General features: G+C 36.0%; 13 protein-coding genes across 13 annotated transcripts; 6 read left to right on the forward strand and 7 right to left on the reverse strand.

The window, feature by feature from the left end:
* Positions 1–293: 293 nt before the first annotated feature.
* On the forward strand, positions 294–2,006 carry FDP41_012806 (uncharacterized protein; the record flags this gene model as incomplete). Its single annotated transcript, XM_044703366.1, has 1 exon — positions 294–2,006. The coding sequence occupies one exon, from the start codon at positions 294–296 to the stop codon at positions 2,004–2,006; it is 1,713 nt and encodes a 570-aa protein (XP_044565731.1).
* A 103-nt stretch (positions 2,007–2,109) lies between these two features.
* On the reverse strand, positions 2,110–3,388 carry FDP41_012807 (uncharacterized protein; the record flags this gene model as incomplete). The annotated part of the gene is made up of 2 exons (XM_044703367.1): positions 2,110–3,078; positions 3,257–3,388. 2 exons carry the CDS (start codon positions 3,386–3,388, stop codon positions 2,110–2,112), a joined length of 1,101 nt encoding a protein of 366 aa, XP_044565732.1.
* Positions 3,389–3,564: 176 nt separating this feature from the next.
* FDP41_012808 (uncharacterized protein) lies at positions 3,565–4,182 on the reverse strand (the record flags this gene model as incomplete). Its single annotated transcript, XM_044703368.1, has 1 exon — positions 3,565–4,182. The coding sequence occupies one exon, from the start codon at positions 4,180–4,182 to the stop codon at positions 3,565–3,567; it is 618 nt and encodes a 205-aa protein (XP_044565733.1).
* A 1,538-nt stretch (positions 4,183–5,720) lies between these two features.
* Positions 5,721–6,716, forward strand: FDP41_012809 (uncharacterized protein; the record flags this gene model as incomplete). Its single annotated transcript, XM_044703369.1, has 2 exons — positions 5,721–6,048; positions 6,160–6,716. 2 exons carry the CDS (start codon positions 5,721–5,723, stop codon positions 6,714–6,716), a joined length of 885 nt encoding a protein of 294 aa, XP_044565734.1.
* Positions 6,717–6,880: 164 nt separating this feature from the next.
* On the reverse strand, positions 6,881–8,879 carry FDP41_012810 (uncharacterized protein; the record flags this gene model as incomplete). Its single annotated transcript, XM_044703371.1, has 2 exons — positions 6,881–8,051; positions 8,275–8,879. The coding sequence occupies 2 exons, from the start codon at positions 8,877–8,879 to the stop codon at positions 6,881–6,883; spliced, it is 1,776 nt and encodes a 591-aa protein (XP_044565735.1).
* Positions 8,880–9,373: 494 nt separating this feature from the next.
* Positions 9,374–10,858, forward strand: FDP41_012811 (uncharacterized protein; the record flags this gene model as incomplete). Its single annotated transcript, XM_044703372.1, has 1 exon — positions 9,374–10,858. The coding sequence occupies one exon, from the start codon at positions 9,374–9,376 to the stop codon at positions 10,856–10,858; it is 1,485 nt and encodes a 494-aa protein (XP_044565736.1).
* Positions 10,859–11,080: 222 nt separating this feature from the next.
* On the forward strand, positions 11,081–11,820 carry FDP41_012812 (uncharacterized protein; the record flags this gene model as incomplete). Its single annotated transcript, XM_044703373.1, has 2 exons — positions 11,081–11,286; positions 11,481–11,820. The coding sequence occupies 2 exons, from the start codon at positions 11,081–11,083 to the stop codon at positions 11,818–11,820; spliced, it is 546 nt and encodes a 181-aa protein (XP_044565737.1).
* Positions 11,821–12,676: 856 nt separating this feature from the next.
* On the reverse strand, positions 12,677–13,798 carry FDP41_012813 (uncharacterized protein; the record flags this gene model as incomplete). Its single annotated transcript, XM_044703374.1, has 1 exon — positions 12,677–13,798. One exon carries the CDS (start codon positions 13,796–13,798, stop codon positions 12,677–12,679), a length of 1,122 nt encoding a protein of 373 aa, XP_044565738.1.
* Positions 13,799–14,012: 214 nt separating this feature from the next.
* FDP41_012814 (uncharacterized protein) lies at positions 14,013–18,614 on the forward strand (the record flags this gene model as incomplete). Its single annotated transcript, XM_044703375.1, has 1 exon — positions 14,013–18,614. One exon carries the CDS (start codon positions 14,013–14,015, stop codon positions 18,612–18,614), a length of 4,602 nt encoding a protein of 1,533 aa, XP_044565739.1.
* Positions 18,615–18,723: 109 nt separating this feature from the next.
* On the reverse strand, positions 18,724–20,081 carry FDP41_012815 (uncharacterized protein; the record flags this gene model as incomplete). The annotated part of the gene is made up of 2 exons (XM_044703376.1): positions 18,724–18,899; positions 18,950–20,081. 2 exons carry the CDS (start codon positions 20,079–20,081, stop codon positions 18,724–18,726), a joined length of 1,308 nt encoding a protein of 435 aa, XP_044565740.1.
* A 90-nt stretch (positions 20,082–20,171) lies between these two features.
* Positions 20,172–22,040, reverse strand: FDP41_012816 (uncharacterized protein; the record flags this gene model as incomplete). The annotated part of the gene is made up of 1 exon (XM_044703377.1): positions 20,172–22,040. One exon carries the CDS (start codon positions 22,038–22,040, stop codon positions 20,172–20,174), a length of 1,869 nt encoding a protein of 622 aa, XP_044565741.1.
* A 153-nt stretch (positions 22,041–22,193) lies between these two features.
* On the reverse strand, positions 22,194–23,102 carry FDP41_012817 (uncharacterized protein; the record flags this gene model as incomplete). The annotated part of the gene is made up of 1 exon (XM_044703378.1): positions 22,194–23,102. One exon carries the CDS (start codon positions 23,100–23,102, stop codon positions 22,194–22,196), a length of 909 nt encoding a protein of 302 aa, XP_044565742.1.
* A 291-nt stretch (positions 23,103–23,393) lies between these two features.
* FDP41_012818 (uncharacterized protein) lies at positions 23,394–26,386 on the forward strand (the record flags this gene model as incomplete). The annotated part of the gene is made up of 2 exons (XM_044703379.1): positions 23,394–24,393; positions 24,465–26,386. The coding sequence occupies 2 exons, from the start codon at positions 23,394–23,396 to the stop codon at positions 26,384–26,386; spliced, it is 2,922 nt and encodes a 973-aa protein (XP_044565743.1).
* Between the last annotated feature and the right edge of the window lie 168 nt (positions 26,387–26,554).

Below are 26,554 nucleotides of genomic sequence, written 5' to 3' on the forward strand. Positions count from 1 at the left end.
TTGTTCTTCCATAAAAACATTGTTAATCCTTTTATACACCTCTCAGCACTTTCAATCTTGTGCCACAAGAGTCTTTTCAAATTTAAGGGAGAACAATGAAGAGAGAGACCCTATTGCAAAAGATGATGAAAAACTTCCTCAATGAAAAAAAAAACACCACACAGCGGTATCAGTGGTTGATCATCATCACCACACAAGATATCGATTTCATTCCATAGTGATTTCATGATTGATCTAGTTTCAACAACAATAGTTGTGTGTGGTTGATCAAAACTGAATCAAAACAAAAAAAAATGACTTCACCGACCATTCATCCTTCCATGCAATGGTTGGTTCGAATTTACTTCTTTCTCTGTTTATTTTCAATATTTATCATCATTACATTCCATGGACAGCTCGGACGTGTTCATGAGGAGTCTGGCAATGAGGAAAGTATACTCCGAAAAATTACAACTACCGGAGGAAATTTACTGAAAAAACAACACTGGCTCGTGAACAAGATATTGGACAAGATAAATTCGCAAGAGCAACCACAGGCTAATCAACCAATACCGAATCAACTTGATCATGTAAATGAAGATATTCCTAATAAGAATGATCAAAGAAGGACGAAACAAAAATCAATGCCTCCTCTTGTTTGTTCCAAAGCCATGACCAGCTCTCAACCAGATATTCCGAATTTTCAATCTCGAGTTTGTTATAATGATTACGATTGTGGATTATTGAAACGATGGAGAGACAATAGGATTGAAATGTGTCTTCCAACCAAGGATGAAGGGTCCTCTCTCACATGCTACATGACCACCAATGAGCATGTACCAGCAGCTACTCGACCTCACACCATTTGTCAATCGAATAATTTAATAATTGATTTTTCAAAATTAATTCCTGCTCAATGTTTAAAGTATAGACCTGGATATTTGTGTCGAAGAAATACATATTTCAATTATTTGGAAGGTGCTCTGGTGGCCGATTGTGAAATTAGCAAATCACGATTTACACTTGACAAGTTTCCAAATGATTTTGGAAAGGACATTTTTTCTTCTTTCAAAATGCTCAGAGATGCACCTAAAAAAGAAGAATTATTTATTGATGGAACGACAATTTTTGTATCGAGAGAAATTGATGAGCATGTGAACATGTTTCATGCATCTACTGATTTTTTCAACACCTATTTAATGTATGAATTTTTCCAAATTCAAGATAATGATCAAGTCCAAGTAGTTCTTCTTGACGATCACTTCCCAGGACCTTACGACATGATTTGGAATAATACATTCTCATTTAGAAGACCAATGAAGCGAGCAAAGGAGTTTTCTGGAAAGATTGTCAAGTTTGAAAAAGCCATCTTTCAGCCTGCTGGATATGCTTCTCCCTTATTGTCTCATTTGACTGATTTTTCAAAGGGCAATCCCAATCAATGTTCTCAACGGTTGAAAACACTTACAGCTTATACTGAGAGAATTATTGAAGGATTTAACATTCCAACACGTTCAAGCCAACCCAGTAGTGAAATCATTCGAGTTCTTCTCGTGAGTAGAAGACCCTACAACAAGAATGGAGTCGAACATAGTTATATGGGACGACAAATTGCAAATGAAGATGATCTATTGAAGGCTCTCAAAAAGTACGAACTCGATCACAAGACTATTGTAGTTGAGAGAGTTGATTTCGCTCAACTCAGTTTCAAGGAACAAATTCAAAAAACCTATCATTCAGACTTTTTGATAGGAATGCATGGTGCCGGCCTTACTCACGCATTTTGGCTGCCACCTTCACGATCAGCTGTTCTTGAATTGTGGTCTCTCAAGGAAGTTCAAAATTGGCAATGTTTTGAACAAATCACACTTTGGAAAGGAAACTTGTACGAAATTTGGAAAAATTCCAATCCAAAGAACCATTGGAAAGATAGTAAGGGTGACTATACGATTGTGGATGTGGATGAATTTATGACAACATTTGAGAGAATGCTCAAAGATCTTAGAGCTATGCGAAAAAATTTGTAGGAGATGTGACTTTACATTTACCATCCTTCACCCTTCACAAAGAAACGTGAATGTAACCTCTTTTTCGTATTCAACACACGATCATAATTATTCGTACTCTATTTTATTTGCTTGTTGCATGATCATGATGTGATGGGAAAGTCACATATTCCAAAAGCTTGGGAATTTTGATCTCTGATTTTAAGTGTTCCCAATGCGCGTCTGTCTTGCAAAAGAAGCCATGTAGGAATGCCAACGAATTACAGGAAATTCCCATATAATTTTCGTTTCTTCTCGGCACAAGAAGCATCCACTTTTTGGAGAAGAGCAAGTTGTAGCTGGGGTATCGTTTTGGGCAAAGACTAATGTCATAAATTTCTCCTGCCAAACACTGTACCTTTAAAACTCTTTCCTCACTGTCGTTGACTTTTCTGTCTTCATGAATTTCCAAATCTTTCAACATGGACTCATAAACTTCATAGAGAGATTCGACAATTGCAGCTTCATCCTTGTTGGAATCAAAGCAATGTTTCACACATCTAATTTGATGTAGAAATGTAAAATCTTTGAAATTTGTCACTGTTGATGGATATTTGGAAACATGAATGTCAAATTGTTTGGGCAATGGAAAATTCTCGATGGTGGTCCATTCTAATGTGGCTTCATTTCTTTCACGTCTTGGAATGATTTGAATATGTTTGTGAGGTTGAGAAGCTCCAGAATAGAGTCCCCTATTGTAAAAGCAAATGTAATCATCAGCATCTGGATTACCTTCATGAAGCTGATTAAAAGTTTTGACAATCGATTTAAAATCATGCATACTCAAATGTTCAGTTTGAGGCATGAATTCATTGGTAATTATTAGTAAGTGTTCTGGAATTACCATAAACTTGTTCAACAAAATGGTATGATAGGGTTCAACGGATGTCACTTCGAGAGTTCTATCTGTTGGTCGGAATGGATCTTGTGTGAGCGGTGCTTCTTCTTGTTTGGGTATTGGCACATGTTTTTCTTCAGCCTCTTGTTCTTTTTCAATTTCCTTTTCCAAATTGCTGGTTTTTAAATATCCTCCAATAGCGATTCGAATTTGATACTGTTGAACAATGATATTCCGATTATAAAATTGTCAATAATGATGTATGATAAAGTAGGATGAAACCATCATTCCAACATGATCCGAGGATCATCCCATTCAAAACAAGATAAATACAACAGCATCCTCATCCTTCCTTTCATTCACTCCGTTTCTCTCCAAGAATGACTTCACTTACCATCAATCCATTCAATTCATAATCCACAATTTTCGTAGAAACCGGCAATAATGTTTTCAATTGTTTGGCCCGAGCCGAAATTTCATAAATTCTTTTCACCAACGATGAGGCCGATGAAGGAGAAACGATCATTTTTTTGTAATAATTTTAATTCTGAATTTAAAATTGAAATTCAATCCATTCTTGAAAATTCGTGACTGAATTGAAGATTAAGGATATTATTATCCAAAATATAATAATAATAATAATAAATAAAAACAAATGCCACATCAAGCATATTTTCATGAACTGCATCAAATTCCTTGTTTCTATTGTTTGGCCCATTCGACCATTATTTCAGCATTCAATTTTGGAATCTTTCTTAACATTTCCAAATTCTTTTTGGTGAACAGACCATTCTTATTCTCCATGCCAAATGTTATCAATTTTCTTTTCACATCCTCAAACAATGGCTCATCTAAATAATCTTCTAAATGTTGTGCATGTTCAAAGAAATTGGAAATTGAAAAAGACAATGCGGAGAGAGAAGTTTTCAACAAGTCCTTCAATTCATATTCATGAGATTTCTTAATGAGAGGAATCATCAAGTGATTGGGAACATTCTCAACAAATCCATAGCAATAATGAATGATGAATTCCAATTCTTCTCCAAAAATATCATGAGAATTCCAAGTTCCTGAAAAATATGCTTTAAAAAAGGGAACTTTGGAACTGAGAACGGTTTTGTGACATTTTACACGCTTGCCATTGGTGAGATGTAATTCTGTGTCTGTGTTGAGCTGCTCTCGAAAAATATCAGCTAAGGGTGTTCGAGAAATTTTGTTTGATGTCTCTTGAATTGTCACTTGTCTCACACTTTTTCTTCTACAATGGAGTTGAGCAAATCGAAAGAATAGCCGACCCTTGTGGTCGTTCATGATAAACATTTCAAATTCATCTTCATGTGAATGAGCCGCGATGAAATCCAAACAATATTCTTTGAGCTCTTCAAAATGGAAATTTTCATAGTGTCATCTTTTTTTGAATTGTCCTAAAAACAATCACTCTCTCTGTAACAAGATAGTAAGAGAGTCAATCGTGTTTAAAGCATTCTTCATATTTACATTTCCTAAAATATATTCCACACATTTGCCTTTTAAAGAAATGAAATCACTACTTGCTTGATTCAACACAAACAAAACCACTAAACAATCCTCCATTGTATCACATTTCACTTGTGGACTTCCATAAATTAAAAAATCAATGATGGATTGCATCAGAACAACGACTCGATGAATTTCTGATTGGTTAAAATTTGGCTGTAAAATGTTGGAACGAGTTTGGATAAAAGTAGTTTGAAAGCAATTAAGGATGTTCCAAACAATTGATCATGGTCGTGTTTTTTCATTTCCATACGTCTTATGGATTGGTTGTCTTTCCAATGTAAAGGTGTATCTGAACTAGAACGGGTGATTGAAAAAGGGTTCATGTCGAAGTAGAAGGAAAAGAGAATTCTTCATCCAAAAGGTGAATTCCAAGTTGAAATTTTTTCTGATCTTTTAAATTCTTGTTGCAGTTCCGTCAAATCACCAATTCCATTAGAGGAGGCTGCAATCCTATGTCTGAAACCTATTTGAATATTTGGATGTTGAAGCAACAGTTTCACACTGTCAAGATCTTTCTTGTTACATGAAAGTTCAAGAGGAGACTTTAGTGTTGACTTTTGTGAATATTTGATTGTTCGGAAAGTCTTTGAATTCTAAATTGGACACTCCTTCACTTACCTGTGAGTGTTTGTTCACGTCAATTCCTTCCACACTCAACAACAATTTCACAATTTCATGATGACCATTCTTACAAGCACGAGTCAGTTAATAATGTCCATCCTTGGTGATCATAATCATTGATGAAGGAGGACAAATTGTTCATTCTACGAAGACTTTCGACGTGTCTTCGTTCTGAACAAGAGGGGACGCTCGTCGAAGAGAAGAAGAATTCATTTTTCTCTTTTTTTTAGATTGATTGATTGGTGTCATCAATCCAGATGATGAACCGATACTCAAGAAAATGCTTTCATCATGTTGACATCTATTTCAGTGGGCATGGATAAAACAAAGAGTTTAGTTCTCCAACCAGTTCAACTCCAAAGATCATATCCAATCTGACACCATTAAAATAATTTGGCTTTAATTGCTTTCCGAGTATTCATTTAAATTTTTTTGGAATTTTAGTGAAATATTCCAAATCTCTCCAAAATTAGTGGATTATGAAACTCTTTGATGTCCAAGCTGTAAAAAAAGCAAAAATAGAAAAACTAGCCGCTCGTATTTCCCTAACAACAACAGCAAGAATCGTCAGAATGGAACTGAAACATCGAGTTATCACATGGATGGCCAATATTCCTCAACGGATGTGGCTCCTTTCCTTTGCTGTGGTACTCGTGTTTGTTTTTACCTTATACCTCTTCAGTCATGGAAAGATCCAAATGAACAACAAGCACCCATTTCTTGTGGAGAAGGAACCACAAAAGCCTCTCATCTCTCTTGATCTTCTCAACTCCTTACCTCAACGAATAGTCTATCCCGTTCCAACCAAAACTGTTCCATCGTTATCCGTGGCTTGCTTCGCAGAGGACATTATCATTTGTAAGGGTTTGCAACAAAGTGGTCGTTGGGAAGTGTTTGATTCCGAAGAGTATTTCCTCTCAAATCTCTTTACACGACCCCTTGATCAAGAGTATCGATACTTTTTGGATTTTGGTTCCAATCTTGGTCTATTCTCTCTTTTGCTTGCATCGAAGGGGAATTGGAAAGGTATGCATATCATCATCATGTTTTAAAAACACTACTATTCATCAAATATATAACAAACACCAACAACAACCAACAAATAATATTACTGACACATGACGACTCGTGGAAAAGGTATTGCTGTGGAAGCTCTCTTTGGAAGCGCCATCGAGTTCAATCTTTTTGCAAACAAGTTGCAAGATAAAGTGAGAGTAGAGAAGGTAGCGTTGGCTTCCGATGGAATTGGTTATGTCCACATGAAGTTTCATGCTAACAATCCAGGATCGTCCACAGCAGTAGGAGCATCCGAAACAGAGGGTCACATGAAGGTCCCTAAAATGACCATTGACATGGTGGTGGAAAAGTATGAAAAAGAAGGTTTCATTCCAAGAGGTGTGGAATTTGATTATGTCAAGTTGGATATTGAGGGATTTGAAGTGAAGGCCTTAAAAGGGGCCACGAAATTATTGGAACAGAGACGTGTCAAGTTGTGGCAAATTGAGCTAATTCATCATATTTCTGAAGCAGGAGATGATCCAAAAGATGTGATCAGAATGTTAAATCAAAATGGTTATACTGTTTTCTGGGGAAAGGACAAGACACGTAAAATCACGCCAGAAACTCTTGAAATTAAGGGATGGAATGATGCGTATGCTTTTAGAAATGATCTTCTTTCTCAAAGTCAAATCTAAGTGTAACCTCTGTAACTTATTCAAATTTCAGACCGATAGATGGTAGCAAACTCTGTACAAGGATGTTCCAAAATAATACTAAGTTGTCAAATGTGAGAGATAGTTTTCTTGTTGTTCGTTCTTAAATATTTTATTGTTGTCAATATTATTAATGCATTTCACGATCACTTGGAAATAATTTCCAATTCGGGGAAATCTTGTTTTCCTGTTTTTGCCAAGCATTGCAAACCATTGATACCTAAACGATTTCCACCAAATATTAATTCCTCTAACAATTCTTTTTCTAAAATCTTACTCAATAAACTTGTTCCTTCGAAACCAATCAAATTATTTTCCAAATTGATGGATGTGATGGTCATGCTTTTAGAATTCATGTTCAGAATGGCGTCACTCAACGCTGCAGCTCCTTCATTTCCAATACTATTTCCTCCCAACTCGAGACGTTTAAATTGTGGACTCAATTTTGGTAGAGTTTGTGCAATAGCACGAGCACCTTCATCTGAAAGCTTGTTATTGGACAAGTGCAATGTTTCAATGTAAATTACAGAATGAAGTTTGGCCAAAGTTTGAACATAGGCGGCTCCACCTTCATTGCTAATTAAATTGTTCGATAAATCCAATTCAAATAATCTCAAGTTTCCACTCGATGGTAGAGCTTCACAGAGAGCAATTAATTGGGCATCATCAATCTTGTTATGTGAAAGATTGATAGAGGAGAGAGTTTTGTTACTTTGTAGGACTTGAGCAAGAGGTTCTAAATTGTTAATGGCACACCCAGAAATGTCCAATTTGGTGATGGATTTGTTGATTGTCAAAGCTTCACACAAGATGGAGAGATTCAACACATTTGGATTATTCTTCAAAATGAGTGTTTGTAAAAATTCGTGATATTTCAAAGGTTCCTTAATGGCCATCAAGTCCTCCACTTGTTTGAGCTTGCATACAAATTTCTTTTGTTTTTGAGTAGAGTTGAAAAATTCAATCACTTGATCGTTAATGGAACCAGAGCACAAGTTGGTATAGTATAACATGGTAATTTTGTTGTTGATGGCGATATACCAAGAACGACGTTCATCCTCATTGCCATCTTCAGCATCAAAATATAAGGTTCTTCCAACAGCGTCGTCATCATCGTCGTCATCGTCATCATTTTCGTCATTGGTGTCACTATTTGTGCTAGCATCATCCATTTGAATCAAGAAACGATTATTCATACCATCCGATGTGAAAGTAGAATCTTTAGGAGTGTACAATTCGAGACATCCCTTGTATTCGTCTGTTCTGTTCTTGGCAAATCGAACAATTTGAGTACCGTCCAATACAATTTTTCCCTTCCTATGGTTGCAATATAATTATTTTTCGAGTACAAATGTTCATAGCATCGACCATGGTATTCAACAAATTTCATAGGAAGAGTGTCACATCCATAACATGTGACAATAATATGTGACAAAATTTCACCAAATTTTTTTTGCAAGACACAATGTGAAAAGTTATTGAATGATTTGTTGTTGTTGAAAACGTTTCACACACATTTCAAAACCACCAAATCACTTACAACTTGTTTTTCTTTGCTGTATAATAACTCAACGTATTACTACTCAACACAAACCATCTCTTCTTCCAATTCTTTCTAAACCGACCCTCCTTCACCAACCATCCTTCCTTATCCACCTTTGCATCCATCGATTTTTGCACAATCTTCTCCTTCTCCGATCGCTTCTTACCTCCCGATGTGAGTAATTCCAATTGCTCTCGATAAATCTCATCCAGCTTGTGATATTTTTTTTTCGCTTCAGAAAAAAATGGATGTACCAAATCGAGCTCAGGGTCCGACGTAAAGTCTTTGAGCGCGGGAGGAACGGTTAAAACCGTCGAAGAAGAAGAAGAAAAATTAGAGGAGGAACTTCCAATCTTATCAAACACGGAGAAGGGATGAATATCATATTTAAAAATGATGGCATCTAAATCGGATTGATAATAGGAAGAGGAGGAATCTTCCTTTCCGAAACCTTGAGTGTCGAATTCTTTTTTCTGGGCTTGGGCTTTGATGACGGTCGGTGAGGAGTGTTGGCGACCATAGTTTTTGAGTTCGCCGTTTCCACTACCATCTGTGGTCGATGAGGATGATGAGGTGGAAGTATCTGCTACTGTGTTAGACATTTTTTTCTTCTTGATGATTGTTGACAGTTTGACGCAAGTGAAGGTGGCCGAATCACATCCCTGACTTCTGCTGTGAAAAACTGAGAAACATTTTTGTATCAACATGATCGTTGCCAATATTGAACCGGTTCAATATTCTTCATATTAATACACAAAACAATGTTTCTTGGAGGTGTGGTCCAACGCCTGTTCCGAGATAGTTCGTCAAATATGACGCGAGGAGTTGGAACTTGTTTCTCATTCAACCCACTCAACACACTAGAAACAAAATGATTCCACGATTTCAATTTGGGACTCCATCATCATCATCAACAACAAACAGACAACACCACCACCATGGAAGCAACAAAGCCAACCGCCATAAAGCATCATTTTCATCTCGTAATAATGCCTCCGAAACCCATTCAAGTATTTCATCCACAACATCTTTGAGACAACCATCCACCACCAGAAATTCATTTTCCAACATAAACAACCACAAGAACACCATCACAATGACTTCTCTTGGATCATCCGCAATGGCCACTTCATTTTCGGGATCTTACATGTCCATCTATGATACCGATTTAGCACATGTGCTTGAACACAGTACTGATCAAACGATTGGCTTGATTGATCTAGTGCAAGGAACTGCTCAACTCTGTGTGGATAGTGAGGAATCGTTCGTGTTGAGATCCTCGTCATCATCCTCAAACCGATATCGGGTCATTCATCTCAAGAACAAGATCGATACGTTGAACGATGTCGAAGTATTTCATTATTATTGCCAAATGGGAGATTTGTATCAAATCACACGATTGCTCTCATCAAAGAAAAAAGTTTTGAGTCAAAAGTGCAGATATGCATTTCCTTTATTTACAGCCATTCATTTCAATCAAAATGAAGTGGTGAAGGAATTATTGCGACAAGGGGCTTGTCCTTTTGAACATGGATATGAAGAGAATAGTCGTGATGCCATTTCTCAAAATTTTGAAAGAGGTTTCTTTTCTGATGGAGAGCATAATATTGAAATTTCATGCTTGTATGAAGCAGTGCGAGTACAAAATTTGGAAATTGTGAAATTACTATTAATGGAATACTCGAAAAATTCCTCTCAAAAATTGTCTCGAGGAAGAAAATTATCGTCCTATCATACCAATTCAGCAATGAAAGAATCACCATTATATCTGGCATGTAAACTTGGAAATTTGGCAATTATTTCAGAATTTTTTAATCCAACTTATCAATTGCTGTCACGCATTGACTTTTTCCATGGCAGTTCTTTATATTCTAAAACCTTTACTTTGACACTATTTCATGCTGTGAGCGAAGTGGGAGGAAAAAATCTATTGGAACAAGAGAAAACGAGTACTGAGATTATGAAAATTCTTGCACCCATGTACAAACTGCAGAGAATTCAACAACAAGTGCAAAGGAAAGATTTGCAATCGTATCCAATCAATGATCACGCTATCACTTCCAACCCAAAGGACTCAATATCACATTCAACGACACCAAATTATTTGAAGTCCTTTACTGATGAATTCTCAATTCATTCGTGTCTCAACATTTCTAAAGTGAAAATTGCCACTCGTTTTTCCAAACTTGTTGTGAATAGTCCATTATATTTGGCCATTTATAATGAAAATGATTCTCTCACTCGATACTTACTTTCCAACCATTTATCCTTAATCGACATTTCTTTAGGAGAAATTGGAAAGGATGGAAAGTTGTTTTTTACGGAACCTTGTCTCTACATTGCGATTATTAAGAGGAGTCTTCATGCCATAATTTCCCTATTAAGAGCACATCCAAATATTTACAAGGACGAGGAATTGGAAAACTACAGAAAGCTCTCTTTCCAAGAAGGTTTTTCTTTCGACAAGATGATCGACATTGCCTTATATTTTTCGAACCACATGAAACAGATGGTGACAAGTGTCATCTTTTCTGATATTCATCTTGTATCGATCGATGTTCCTCTTCCATTTTACTTTTAATATCTTGAATTTGTCAACAACTCTGGACACACCAACGGTCATGATCTGACTTGCGAGCCTGACTTGCCAGCAAACAGCTTCCTTGTCCATTCCAAAAGCAAAAAGAGTGACCCTCATTCCTTTCAGCTGACCTCTGATCTCTGGTGTAACCTTTCATAACTATTTTTATTCCAAATAAAGGCATGCAAGATTCACACGTTCGTAAAATTTACAAATTAAAAAATGTTCAACCTTCGTTCATCGTCATTCTCGGGTGTGTGGTTGGTGCTTGTTTTGGTGATGCTGATGGCTACTCTGGCTCAGGCTCAGTACAATTTCCAAGAAGTCTGCAACTTGTCGGGAGATTCCTGGCTTCCAACATTCCCAACCATGTGTGCCCCAAATAACTTTACGTTGTTGATTCCTCAATCTTCAAGAGTTCAAGTAATGTATGTATAAATGAATTTTATCGTGTGTCTCGTGATGATCATTGATTGAAAAACCATTAATGATGATGATCACAATGGATGTGTGTGGATAATGTTCGCAAATTGAATTTGATGCCATTTCTCATTTCCATGATGAATCTTCATTCCTCAAAAACCACTTGTTTAATTTTCAACAACAACAACAACCACAACAGTGGAGGTCCCTATCCATCCGCATGTGGTATCTCGTACTTCAGTGTCTACACCTTTGATATGCAAGCAGGATTTGTGGATGCTCGAAATTTGTGCAACATCAAGTCGGTCTTTCGAGGTGGTGATCGTGTCACTCCATGCAAACTTCCACCAGGAATTAATGGTCTAAGCATGTACCCAACTCCAATTTTGAGTGGTAAAGCAGTGGCTTCATTCCCTCTTGGAACAAGTGCCCTTGTGGTGAGTGATCCAGTATATACGGCTCAACGTGTGTATGTTTCTAAGGTTCTATATGGAAGTATGATTGGTTATGTTCAAACAGATTATGTTTGTTTGCAATAAAAAAATTATTGAATTAATTTTTCACTAAGGGGTGAACTAGTGAACTGTGAAAAACCCTAAATAATGTATAAACCAAATGTGGAAAGGTTACCCTTTTCTGATTTTCCAGTTTTCTGCGGCTTTTTAACCATGGCGCTCACGTGTCCTGCAAAATTTTTTTTGCAAATCTTTGAAACGACTATTAAAGGCGCGCAACTTGATGTTTTTTAAGACTAATGTTAACAATAATATTCAAATTCTTCGATTGCCTGACACTGTTGTGGAGAAAGTGATTCCATGAAAACAAGAACCAAAAAGATCAAGAAAACATGAAGGATGGATCAGATTCGCTTTATTTGATTATTGGCGTCGAAATCCAAATGAATTTGAAATTACATTCTTTGATTCAAAAGAAAGAATGAGAAAAATCCTTGAAAGTGTTCAATTGGATGACTCATATTTGAAAATGTTGAAGCGCAATGGACTTTGTTGGTGGAATGAGATTGCACAAGCATTTAATAGCATCAATAATCGTAAATAATAAAATAAAATCAGAAATAGTTTAACATTTATCAACGCTGTGAGAATTCACTGTACTGATCAAACAGCTTCATTTCTAACATCTCGAGAAATAAGTACTATCATTATAATAAAACTTTGAATCAGATTCACTAATCTCCAAGTCATACATCACACAAATGAAATAGATGCTACATACATCGAGCATCAGTGGTCATCACAACTTGGGCATTGACCAAATTCTTCTCTCCATAAAGACGGAGACATTTCATCGGTAGAAAACCACAGTAAAACTCTTTCACTACCGAATTTTTGGCAGAATGAAATTCTTCAGAACATCACATTAGTTTTGTCACTACTATTTGAAAATTTTCACGCAATGATTGTACTGATCCACAATCATCAATTCTCCAGTTTCTTCATTAAGGCACATGCCTTCTGGATGGTACAATTGAAAAGCAGAGACTCCCATTTCTCCAAATGAAGAAATAAAGTTTCCATCCAGGTCAAAGCATTGGACTCTGTTATTGCCAAAATCTGACAGAAGGATGTGTTTTGCTGCATTGTCGAAAATAATAGTGGAAGGATATGAAAACTCTCCACTCATAATTCCAGTCTGCTTAATCTCCATAAGTTTTTCCCATTGTTCTGTGTCGTCATTTTGGTCAACAGATGATTGTTTTGAAATCTTTGAATGTAATGAAAATCCATGCTTTGTGTTGAAGAAAATCCACTCCGTCAACAACAACTGCTCGTCATTGGTAAAGAAAATTCCACTCAAGCCTACACCGAGCTTAATTTTTTGCTTTAAAATACCTGTTGTCACATCTAATACACAAATGCTTTCATGCTTGTTACAAACATATACTTGATTTTTGGAGTAGAAAATTGCAATTCCTTGTGGAGAAAGAAATTCGACAGATTTCCAAATGTATGGATATTCTTGGTGACCATTTCTCGATTTGCTATCGCCATTTGTGCAATGCAGCAACAGGCCATGTAAATCATATTTGTAAACACATTTATCTCCTGTACAATCGAATAATAAAGCGTCAAAATCTGATCCATTATATTTCTCTTGTACACATAAAAACAATGGCTTTGAAGATGGTGATTGAATGCTCGTCATAAATTGTTTGGTTTTTGCATGAAAAACTTGAATCCTATGATTAAACATATCCGTTACTAAAATTACATTATGACTATATGATATCTTTACATCTGTTGGAAGATTAAATTGATCATTCTTGCTTCCTTTCATTCCCACTTGTCCTAGTGTATGCATTAATTCAAAATTCATTGAGAATGATTTCAACTTTCTTATTTTCGGTTTCATCATCTTTTCCTTTAATTTTATAAAATATTCATTAGAAGCCACCACATTTCTCAGATAATATTCCGTCTTGTTTTCATCTTGTGGTTCCGATCGGATGAAGCGTTTATCCAAGATGAGTGTGGTGAGACTTGACAAACGAAACATTTTTTTAATAATTTTTAATTTTCCAAAAGTAAAAAATTGTAAAAAATTGTCTTCCTTACGCACTCAAAATCTCTCTCTGCGTGGCCTCATTGTTATTATTTTGTTGTAATTCTTGTGACTGATCATAAACCAACGTTGGAGCGTCTGGTTGAACTGAGAAAGAGTTGATTGCGTTGTGTGGATTGAAATTTTCAATTTCCGAGAGAAATTCATGATGATTGTATTAAAATTTTCATTGGGAGATGGTGATCATCAGGATGAAAGTGATCATCATTTCAAAATTCCACTCTATACAATGACGACGTGGATAGAGTGCGATATTGATCAAACGCATCATCAACAGGATCGTCCGACGAGTGAAAACAAGAGTGCTAACAATTTCAATGAATTGGCACGAGTATTACTAGACCATTTTGAAAATAATGACATGATTCGGAAATCATTTGGAGTTGTTTTAAACCATATACCTACTATTCGGAATTCCGAATCTCTTAAATATTCAATAATTACTGATGAAAGAGTATTACTTGGTGGTAGGCATTCAAATGCAAATCACAACAACGATAAGGAATTCAACAAACACAAAATCATGATGGAATATTTTGTTCATTTATTTTTCTTGTACAGAGCCACTGAACAACGCATTGATGCTGTAAATCTAGATCTAGCGATCGACCTTATTTATGATCTGTGTAAAGATATTAATCCCTACAATGAAATTTATTGGAACGAGGATGTGGATATATTCTATATAGGTGACTACCAACGTTTGGTACATTTGGAAAAAATTATTTTTGATTTGTTTCCTCGAATTCAAAATGTAGCTAGGTCATTAGCAACCACTTTTTTTGGTCATGTTTGTAAAGCTTGGATTGAAGCACATTCAACTGTTAAGATGAAAGACTTTACGGGATTGAACTATAACCCAATTCTTGCTTTTTCGAAATTTCTAAACTGCTATGGCATGTCTCCCTTCTATTTTTTAGATCGATGTTGGCTCATTAACTATTGTCTTCAGCTTCTGTTCTCTATGAACGAGAAAATATTGTTATCACAAGATCAATTAGATGAACTTTTTTCACCAGAGGACATCACTTTCACCTATGTGCCGACTCTCGATGAAGAATATGGCATGCTCTCCAAGGTTTTTATGTTGATGTTCGAGACGTGCCAAATTGAAAAAGCCAACAAATTATTTGAGCACATGTTGACACACATACTGAATGAAAATTTCAAAAAAGCACATTTGGAAATATATTTAAGATTTAGAGTTGAAGTTGAGTATTTGGCCTGCTTTTCTCCACCATTTGTTTCTTTTTATAAGGCCATCGATTTTTTAAATGGAATTTCAAAGGAATTGAACGACAACAAAGACAAACTCTCTGGAGAACTTTATTCTTACTTGATGTTTGAGATTTTGTGCAAAAAGCTCAAGAAATCGCAAGGTTTTGAGATTGAGGCTGCCTATTACGGCATGAAGGAATATCTTTCCTCTACCTTTAAAGATGAACTGAAAAATTTCTGTGCCGAAAATCAGGAATATTTCAAGACTGGTATAATTAATTATGCTACTGCTTATGAATTGACTTCTAATAATGACTTGTCTTCATTCCAACTATTGCTAAACACCACAGATTGCTACATAATTGTTAAGTCCCTTAGATCCATAGCAGCTTGGTACGATGAGAGAGGAAATTCTATCCAATGCGTAAAACACCTCGAAAAAGCAAATCACATTTGTTCTACATTGCAAACAACAGAACTATTTTCTTGTGGATATTTTGAATTGACAGAAATGCTTTATAATTATGCCAGCTCATCCACAGCTATGAATATTTTAAAGAAAATGGAACTTTTGTGGCAAGGTTTAAACCAAAAAACAGCATTCATGTATTACCCAAAACAACACAGAATTTTGGTGTCACTTCGAGCTCGCTCTGCCAAAAATGATTTAGAGAAAAGAAACCTCTATACAGAATTAATCCCGTATCTCAAACGGATTCTACGGTTGGAAAAAGAAAACGCAGAAGTCTTTGATGATCATGATTTCGATTTCATTCTGAAATATGGTGGAAATGACACAATTGAGAAGAAAACTGAGCTTTACCAATACTATGTTTCGATTATTAAGGAAAGAGCAAACATTCTCATCAAAACCGAACCCAAAATTGCATTGAAACTCTTTCGTGGGCTAATCACGGACAATATTGCCAATCACGATCATTGTTCTATTAGGTTATATATTCTCTCACTATTTACAACACTCAATATGCAACAAGAAGCTTTTGCATTGTGTGATCAATTGTTGGATTACTATGGCACCTACAGTGTTGTCAAGATTAGGTGCTATCAATTTTTAGTGGACTACTACAAGCGACAGATGAAATACTCAACATTGCATGATGAAGAAATCAATCTATTGGACAAGTGCTTGTTGCACATAAGCGCGGCAATTGAGGTGTTGAAAGATGACACCTCTGGCAAGATCTCCGCCTTGTCTGATTTTTTGCAATGTTCACAATCTGCCTCTTGCCTCTATGCACAATCAAAGGAAAAACGATACATTGTTAAAAGCGAGAAATGGAAAACGTTGACCACCAAATTTTCACAAGTTTTTGAAGATCTTACACATTTTATTTCTGCGTTTGATTATTCCAATGTTTATACTCTTTCAACTCTTGAGATTCTAATGTATTTATACTCTATTTTTAAAGATTCTAAAAACCTTCTTAGCATTGAACAGGTCAAATCCATATTGAAAACTTCACTCACTCTCGCAGAACATTTTGAAGAGGTTTGTGAATTATTTAAGAACTTCGAAAAGATCTCTCGATTATTTGAGGTCTTGAGTATGTTTTGTGTAGAGATAGAAAGGTTTGAGGAGCACACAGTGCCTGTCATACATTACCAATCACGAGAAATTGACGGGTTGATATTTTTGGACGAACCTTTGAGATTCGTGACTAACAACGACAATGCGAAAGCAAAACCAACCTCATTTGTGGAAATTAGTTATTACTTTCTAAGAGTCATGCTGAAAATTGCAATTTTTTATTGCAACTTTGCTCCCACAAACTATTTAGTGCGTGTTTACAAGAAAATGTTTTCTCTGCATCGCAAAAACAAGACCTTGTCCAAAGCTTTTTTTGAGGATCAATTTTATCTATGGAAAGATTCAGTTCTAGATGTAAACGATATTGAATTAAGTATTCAACGTGACCGTAATATTGATCTCTATAAGAAAACTGCTAAATTTTCAAAAAAAAAAGATGGAATTGAGATTGTTAAATTTCCAGTGATCAAAGACATTTCTTTAATAGAGGACTCAATCAAACTTGCGGATTTAAGACAAAACGATCTCTTTTATCAAGAAGAGTTTTCTCCCTGTATTTCTTTAATTCAATTCTACCAAAAACTCTTTGCCATAAATTTCAGAGATGGCGAGTTCTTTGAAAATATAATAGAATCATTCACAAAGTTGAGAGCAGTTCGATCCATGAAGCATTTAGAGCATGTGACTGGACTTTCAGGTCTGCATGATAAATTTTTCTCAAGCGTTCAACTGATTGAAATTGCTGACAATTTCTTAGTGTTTCTGGGGGTTGGAGCAGACAGAGTTTACATTTATGCGACATTGGACGACCTTGATTTATTTGAAATATCAACCGAAGATCGAGCGAAACTATTTGAAGAGTTTTTATTCCAATCTTTCTTTGGATTGATGGATGCAGGACGAAAACTCGGGTTCTTGTCGTGTGGACTGAACTCAGAAGGAGATGCCATCTATTTACATACATATTATGATTTAAGATGTGCTAGTTTTTCCACATTACTTTTCACTGTTCAAGGCTTCATTCTCGCAGTTGAATATTGGAGAGAAATTAGTAAGGAGATTCTCTTAAAGAAGACAATCAAGAAGAGTCCTTCGACCAATGTACGACAACGAATGTTATCGAATACCTGCAATTCCACGAACAATACCATGAAAAAGTATGGCCTCACAAAAAAGCAAGCCACTCTTGTGAACAGTATTATTGACCTCATTGAGCATAAAAAACAAGTGAGTCCAAGACCATCTGTGGTTGGAGCAGTTGCGGCCTCCTCTGAACTAACGAATGGTACAGAAGATGCAAACAATCATGATACTCAATCCACTAGTAGTAGTAATCATCAATCTCTATTAGACACATTCATATCGAGTACACATGAAGTATTGAAATCATATTTAGAGAAATCAATGGATGACCTGATTGAAGGAGAACTTGAAAAACAAGCAGCAAGTGAGATTATTCTCGATAGTTATTACATACTTTGTTTCATGTCTGACATGTATTACAAGGGCCAGCTGGATAGCACTCAAAAAGCAAATTTACTTCTTGACCGATTAGGAACGTTTCTTGCCATTCCAGGAGGACTTCAATTTTCTGAAGATCGATTGTGTGCTGTGGCGACCAATTCTTACAGTATTTTTATTCAACATCAACAATATCCATCCTCATCGTCTCAAATCCGTGCCATTGATCACATTTTTGTGTTTTCAATGTTTACGGTAAACATTGTTGACGTTCACAAGAAGGATCTTATTTACACGTATTTATTGAAAAGAAATTTATTGGGAAAGAATTGTGCAAGTGGTGGCATTGGAATTCGAAAAAACAGTTCCAATCCAGACAGGTTAACCATTTGTTTATATGTACCTATTAGTGTGGAGTCGGCAAAGGAGACAGCTCTTATTGACATGCTACCAGAATTTTTACAGGAATATAATGTATTGTTGGAAGATTTGGAAAAGATGTTGGCTGACAGAAGTTGTTAATCAGAACATCAAAATCTTAAGAATGCGTCTTAAACAGGTTTATGGAATATTCCATTTATGCAGAAAAGAGATTGTGACCTCTCACTACTACTGGTCGATCGTTAACTCTCTATTTCTTACTCAATAATTTCTTTTTTCGAATTTTCTGAACTTTCATTCGAATATCCACTGACAATTCACCGTACACTTCAGAAGGAATGGATTCATAGGCATTGGCCAGATAGAACGCAATCTTTTGATGAACTCTGGGCTTGAGTAATAATTCAAATTTTGGAAGAGTCGAAGCTAATTGAATGACATTTGTTTGATCACATGTTCTGTCAAGACCTGCGCACATGCTTCAAGAATGGATGGAATTGATGACAATTCTTCAAGACTTAACACATCAAAGACATTGTCCTTATCGATCATTTTGGTTACAAGTTTGACACACACAGATGACAAGTCGGATAATTCCATTAATTGTGCAAAGACGTAAATTTCCACAACATGCTCGCGCGGAACGTTGCAATGCTGGGTATAGAGATATTGCAAGACATGATTAAAACCCTCAACAGAAATGGTGTGAAACTTCACAATATTCGTTTGAGTTTCGTTCATTCCACTTTGCAGGATCTTTTTCATGAATGGTGATCGAAAGAGAAATAATTTGTGAACTCGATATTCTTTCATCAATTCTTCCACACAGTATGGATTATACAATTGAATGGTCAAGTCGAATGTGTCTTTCAAAAAGGAATATTTGGGCGCAAGCTGTGGTGGTGGTTGCTTTTCATTTCCATTTTTGGTTCCTTGTTGAATTCGATTGAACTCAGAAACGACATGGAAAATTGCTTGCACACAATTTGCAAATTGTTCAACACCTTCACTGAACACCTTTCTCCTGTCGATCATTTCGACAAGTTGTGCTTCCTCAAACCACTGAGAATTCAACAAATGACTGGTTGTATTTCTATATAAAGCATTAATATGCAAAGAAAGCCATTTTAGAGTTTCTGAATGAACCATCACTTCAGATATTGATCGTGTGGTCTTTCTAAGAATTTCCCTGTCCTTATCATCACTGTATTGTGAATCATGATGATGTCCTTTCAACAACTTCCTCACATAATCCGAACGAGCCATGACGAAGAATTTGTGCACATAGATGGCAGAATATTGATGGATCATCATTTTGTTCTTTGATTGTCCTATTGTGGCGGTGGTGGTTGCACTACCATTACTACCATAGCTATGGTCTGCAGCTATATTTCTTTCATGAAAGTTTTCATCAAATGATGGATAGGCATGATCATTGACCTCATCGTTGCATCGAAAGACCAAATCAAAACAATGACTAGAATCTTGAGACATTGGATCAAACATATCTTCCACATATTGAGCATGGAACGTCTCCTCGAGATATCTCGCCAGAGGTCTCGTATCCACCTGCAGTTGTTGATTCTTTTGGTTGGTCATCGAGTGCATTTTGTTTGTTGTTGAGATCCACTTTGAAAATGCATTAATGTTACGACTTGTTCTAAATTTGTTCAAATACATCCTCTCTCCACATGGGTGTTAAGAGTTATGATCAATATTCTCCTCTAACTTGACATTCTCTACTGATTCTTCTGTGGGAATTTTTATAATTTTACCACTCGAAGGTTCTTCTGAAAATAGTTTCAAAATAGTTTCAGCATCTGGAAGAAAGACTTGACTTTCATCTTCACATTCACGAGTATGGAGAAGAGTGGGTTCGTCATTGCCATGATAATTCCAATGATTCCACATATCAGTGACATTGTGATGAAAAATTTCAGAATGTCGAGTTCGATTGTAATTTTTTGTCACACTCAAACAACTTTCAGGTTGAATTTGAGAAAGTAATTTCTTAATGGTTGGATCTTTGAGAAGAGAAAGAACTTGAGAATCATTTGAATCGTCATCGTGTTCTGTCGATTGGAATACTAATTTCTGTCTTCTTTCAATCAAGTAAAATGCCAATGGTTCCACTTGTTGAATATTCATGCATGTGTGAATTTGATAGAGCAATCGATGTGAATATTTGGTAGACCATACACAGGTGAGAAGAACATCATGTTGAAAGAGTTGTTGAATGCGTTGTTTGATTTCTCTCGCTGAATAGGTACGATTAAGAGTGGGAGGAAAATGTTCTCTCAATAATTGTCCATGTTTTCTTTTAAAATAATCAAATCGAGAGTTCAGTAAAATTATTAATTCAAAATAGAGTTCAGGATCTGAATGATAGATGTGTTCTAATTTCATTCTTTTGCGAATTTCGTTTAACATTTCTTCAGAATTTTGTGAAGATTTGTTTTTAACACTCGAAAGAAAAGCTTGTTCCACATAATTATGATAAATTTGACCAGTGACACATGTTCCAAATTTTGTAAACGCATGAGCCCACATTCCAAACTTTAAAGAAGCTAATAATCGACTGTGATGATACAAAATATCTGGCCATCGATCTTCCAGCAATCTTTTCGTTTTTTCATCTAAAAATTCTTGAATATTCAAGGTATTCCAATTGAAAGCCCTGGGTAAATCCTCATATCGAATCAAATCTTGCATCAATAGTGAATTATAGATTTGATCTAACACGGGTCTAGGAACTATTTTTGAAAGATCAGCTATTCTCGTTGAATTCAAATCCATTCGTTTTTTAAAATTAAAACGAAAATCGAAATTGTCACAACATTGAGCAAACAAGAAGGATCTCACTCGTCGATCCTTATTAAATCCCATAAAAGCATGTGGAGAGAGTCGATCCTGAAAATTTTCTCTCACCTCTGTTAAATCACAATAAAGATCATTTTCAATATTATGATAACAGAGTGTGGGAAGCACTGTTTGTGAAAACATGTAGTGAGTGTGTTTTCGAAATCCATTAAATGGACAATGGTGACCATTTCGAATCTTTGGAGGAATTTTTCCAACTCGTGTGACATTGCGATAATTCGAAGGAATGTCTTTTGGAAAGAGGATGAATGATGGAGATGGCGATGATGACGAGAGGAAGTAACTACTACTTCCTTTTCTACCTGTACCACGAATGACAGATTTTGGTCGAATCAATCTTGAAAAGCATCCATCACTGCTGCCAGATGTCAAACCATCACTGACATGGTCATCCAAACAATGATCTAATGTCCTTCCAATTTCATTCAGATAATAAATTAAATATGAATATAATGTAGCGAAGATTTCATTCAATATTCCAATCCATGAATCGTCATGATAAAAATCCGAAACCACACTTTTCCGATGATGTTTTGAAAATTGAATTTCATTATTTAACACGAGAAGCAGAAATGATCCTGAAATTAACAAAATTCCAAAGAGTAAACCAAGCAATTGTACTTTCTGTTTCGTTGAAGTTTGGAAATGATAGGGAATGAAGATGTCATCCATGTGTATTGTGTTCATTTTTTAAAGATGTGAAATGTCAGTCGGTTTGCTTGAAAGATGTGAATGTCACGACTTCATCATTCAGAAACTGACATTTTGGAATCAAATCTATGTGTAAACAAAAGCATACAAGTGTTTATATTCAAGCTCAGACCAATTCTCTCACAACAATTAAAGGTTGTTATTATTGTTGTTCAAGCTTGGATAGTATCTTTGAATGGCTTCCTCGTTTTGTTGTTGTTGTGGGGTCTCTTGTTCATCTTGGAGACGGGCATAGGCAGATTGTTCATTGGAGGCAATATGAACTGGAACCACTTGCTCTTGTGGTGGCACTTGAGTGGAGTGGGTCTCTCTGTAAATCTTTTTTGACAAATAGATGGACAAAACAATCATCACAAGCTCCAAAACATGAATAGTTGCATGCCATGGAACAGTAGTAGCAAAGTGGCGATAATAACTATCTCTATAATATGAAGCTGTGAGAACCATAGAAGCAATAAACAAATACAAGAAATCAACAAGCAAAGCTCCATTAAAGAAGTTGAGAGCCATCACTTTCTTCTTGTAGATGGAAAGAAGAGCTAAAGCTGCCAAAATAACCTTTGGAAGTAAGAATGCTCCTACGCCTGGAAGGGTAATCAATGTAATCAAAGTCATGATGGCAATGATGGTGAATACAACAATTAGAGCGGTGAATTCCTTATTGGCCTTGACAAATTGGCACACCTTGCTACTTCTACAAGATCTCATTCTAGAGAATGGACAAGATTGGTTGTTATTATTTGTTGTTGCGGTTGGTTCAGCGGCTAAACGTTCCTCCAAAGAAGTCTCCTGAGCCATTTGAACTGGTTGCATGGAAACGATCTGAGGTTGTCCACCTGCTCCGAGAACATAGACGGGTGTTGGTACACCTTGTCCTTGAACCATTTGTGGATAGATCACATAGGGTTGTTGTTGTACAACATGTTGTCCTCCAGCTTGATGATGATACATGAATGGAGTTGTTGGTTGGCCATAGTAACCGCCAGTCGGAGGCTGAAAAGTTGGTTGATTTGACTGTGGAGTGTTGTTGTTGGACATTTTTTTTAGAATGGATTTCGAAGTGATTCAGACTTATTTCCAGTTTTGAACTTTTGTTTCGAGTTTCTGGGACAGTATTTGGAGCCAAAGTTGATTCCATGATGACAATAGGTGAAGAGTTGAACATGTCATCAATGATGAAAAACTGCACTCGATCATACCGTCTCAGCAATTTTTAAAGTTCTCATTCATCTAAATCTCTTTCTTTTTGGTGGTGATCAAGTACTTGTAAAAGAGGTTTCTTCCTCTTTGCTTTCTTTAAAAAAAATAGCATTCCGCAAACATTGGAAAATGAATTTTACATTTGGTGCTGATTCTTCCAAGAAGAAAGTCTCTCTGAGAGGAAACGTAAAGAGTTTAACGAGAGAAGAATTGTTAGAAAATGCTCGGAGGGAAAGAGAGTTATCAAAACAAAATAAAGTCCAAGAACAAGCCGCAAAATCTATCGGAAAGCTTGCTCGGAAATACATGATCAAATTGAAAGAGAAAAATCACCAGCGAGAATTGTTTGACGAAACGGCAATTGCAAAGGAAAAATCCTCCAATGTCGTGCTCTCCATGATGAACAAGTTGTTATATTTTTATAACATTCATGAAGAGAAAGATGAAAATAGGTTATTGGTTTGCTTAAACTTTTTATTGCGGCTGTGGAGGACTCATCCCATTTCCATTAATGAGCATTTACAGATGTTAGAATATAACAAACTCACATCTCTAATTGTACAATATTTGAATAGCATCAAAGATGACGACTTTAACTTGACAACTAACAAGAGATTAATACTCGCGTCTCAGGCCTTAATAACCACTCTTGATTGTAAATATTATTCCAAAGTCATGTACAGTACATTACTGAAAAAACAAATCAATGCTAGACACTTAATTACACTGTTGAACAGAATGATGACCCACTCTCAGGAAAAAACGCAACAATATGCAGCCAATTTATTTTCCACCGTTATGAATGGCATCAAGGATGATTCTACTACGATTGCAAATCTTGTGTTGGAACTATTTTCTTATCCAATGGTATTTTCCTCTCTATCAGAGGCAAGTGTTGCTCTTATTGATGCTCAAACGGTATTGTGTGGAATAGGAAATGAAGTAGCAAGTCATTTCTCTCATGATAATAAGAGAAAGTTATTTTTCTGCGGAAATTTAATTGAGTTTATGAACAAGCGATTGAAAACTTCGTTGAGCTTCGAAATTTTGATACAATATCTTGGAATTGTTGCATCTCTATTGCCAGACGTGGATTTTGATCTGATAGCCATGGATGACAATTCATCAGGTATGTTATTTATGTTCATTGCACATGAATGACTATTTCAACATGTCACTAATGTTATTCACAATATACAGCTATGATGACCGACGACAAGAGCATTGAAGAGATCCCTTTAGGTGTGAAACAACAAGTCCAATTAATTTTCAAAAAGAACCATCTCAAAAAATTGATCGAAACCATTGTAAACTCTGAATTGACCTTGAGGAATACGACCTTTAAAGATTTTGCCAAGTTGTTCCTGTACTTGATGCACGAAGAAAGCAAACATACAACACTCATTCTTGGGCTGCTATCGTATTGCACTGATAATTATAGCTTGCTCACCTCCATGTGGAACTTGATTAAGGATGATCTGTTGGACAATGTGGAAATATTAGCGCTCTTCTGTAAGGTGTATGACAATGTTCTATCATTTATCGATGATGAAGAATTCAAAACAAAACCATTCAGTTATGAGGAAAATATTAACATTTCTGGAGCCTTGAAGCCTATTGCATTTGAATTGGTATGGACATCCTCAAAGTCATCACTCAAGGAAGACGTTTGTAATGTACTCACCAAAATTCATAATAGAGATGTAAGGCTCAAATTTTGTCCGTTCAATCACTTTGTCGTTGATGAAGCCTCCTCTATTGATATTACTAAAATTGCAGAATTTATGTATCAAGGAAATGACATGACAGACGAAGAAGAGCAAAGAAGAGACCCCTATGAATATGTTCCAATACGATTGCAACGAGTACAGGCTCTCAAAGAAGCTCTATCACACAAGTCATCTTTTAGAGAGACGCAAGCTTTCAACAAAACTCGAGAATTAATTGCTAAACTGCCGTTCATGGTCCCGATACACGTGCGCATCAGAATTTTCAAAGAAATTCTTACACTCGACAAGGACTATAGCCAACAACTACAGCACTTTATCGAACCAATAGAAATCCACAGAGATCGAATATTTGAGGACTCATATTCAAAGCTTTATCCCTTGTCAGCATTACAACTAAAAGGAAGAATTCGAGTTCAATTTAGTGGAGAGGCTGGTATTGGAGAGGGTGTTATGAGAGAATTTATCTTTGAATTGTGTAAATTGGCGTACAGCACATCATACGGTTTGTTCAAATCGACAGACGACGGTCATTTATATCCAAATCCATATTCAAGCTTGATTTATCCTGAAGGTCAAGATTTGCACTTTTATACATTTTTAGGAAAGATATTAGGCAAGGCTGTTTACGATGGTATTATGATTGATTTACCATTGGCCAAGTTCTTCATTTCCAAACTAATGAAAGGGTCAAATTCTGATCTGATCAATGATTTATACAGTTATGACAAGGAGTTGTATAAGAATTTACTCTATCTCAAAAACAATAGCAATTTAGGAGATTTAGGATTGAACTTTACGGTTGTTGAAGGCGATGAAATGTCAGCAAAGCGAGTCATACCACTCATTCCCAATGGCGAAAATATTGAAGTCAATGAGAAGAACAAGTATTCTTTCATATATCGAATGGCCCATTACAAGCTCAATCAACAAATCAAAAGTCAATCGGAAGCATTCATGAAGGGCCTTAATGATATTATTCCTGCCTCCTGGCTTGCATTATTTGATGAAAATGAACTTATTGACATTATTTCCGGATCAGATGCTCCTGTTGATATTGATGACATGTATGCCAACACAGAGTACGGACCTGGATATGATCAGGAACATCCAACCATTCAATTATTTTGGGATGTTGTTTTCAATGATTTGACACCTCAACAACATGTGTTGCTTTTAAAATTTATTTCATCCATTTCGAGACCTCCACTTTTAGGATTTAAGGATTTACATCCTAAAATTTGTATTCACAAAGTTTCTGACACATCTCGACTACCCACCAGCTCCACCTGCTACTCTTTGTTAAAACTTCCTGCCTACACCTCGAGAAAACAAATGAAAGAGAAACTGATTCAGGCGATTGAGCAAGGAACTCAAACCTTCGGTCTCACTTAGAAAACGTCTATCATTGTCAGAACACCTTTTAATAAATATCATCTCACACAGAGCATCAAATGTTTAAGGTGTCTTGCCAATCAAATCTTGAGAAAAGGTTCATAAATTATTATTATTGAACTATTAATGGGATTATATATAGAAATTAATTCTTGCGTTCCACAACAT

Source organism: Naegleria fowleri, assembly GCF_008403515.1.
Source record: "Naegleria fowleri strain ATCC 30894 chromosome Unknown tig16, whole genome shotgun sequence".
Taxonomy (NCBI): Eukaryota; Heterolobosea; class Eutetramitea; order Acrasida; family Naegleriidae; genus Naegleria; species Naegleria fowleri.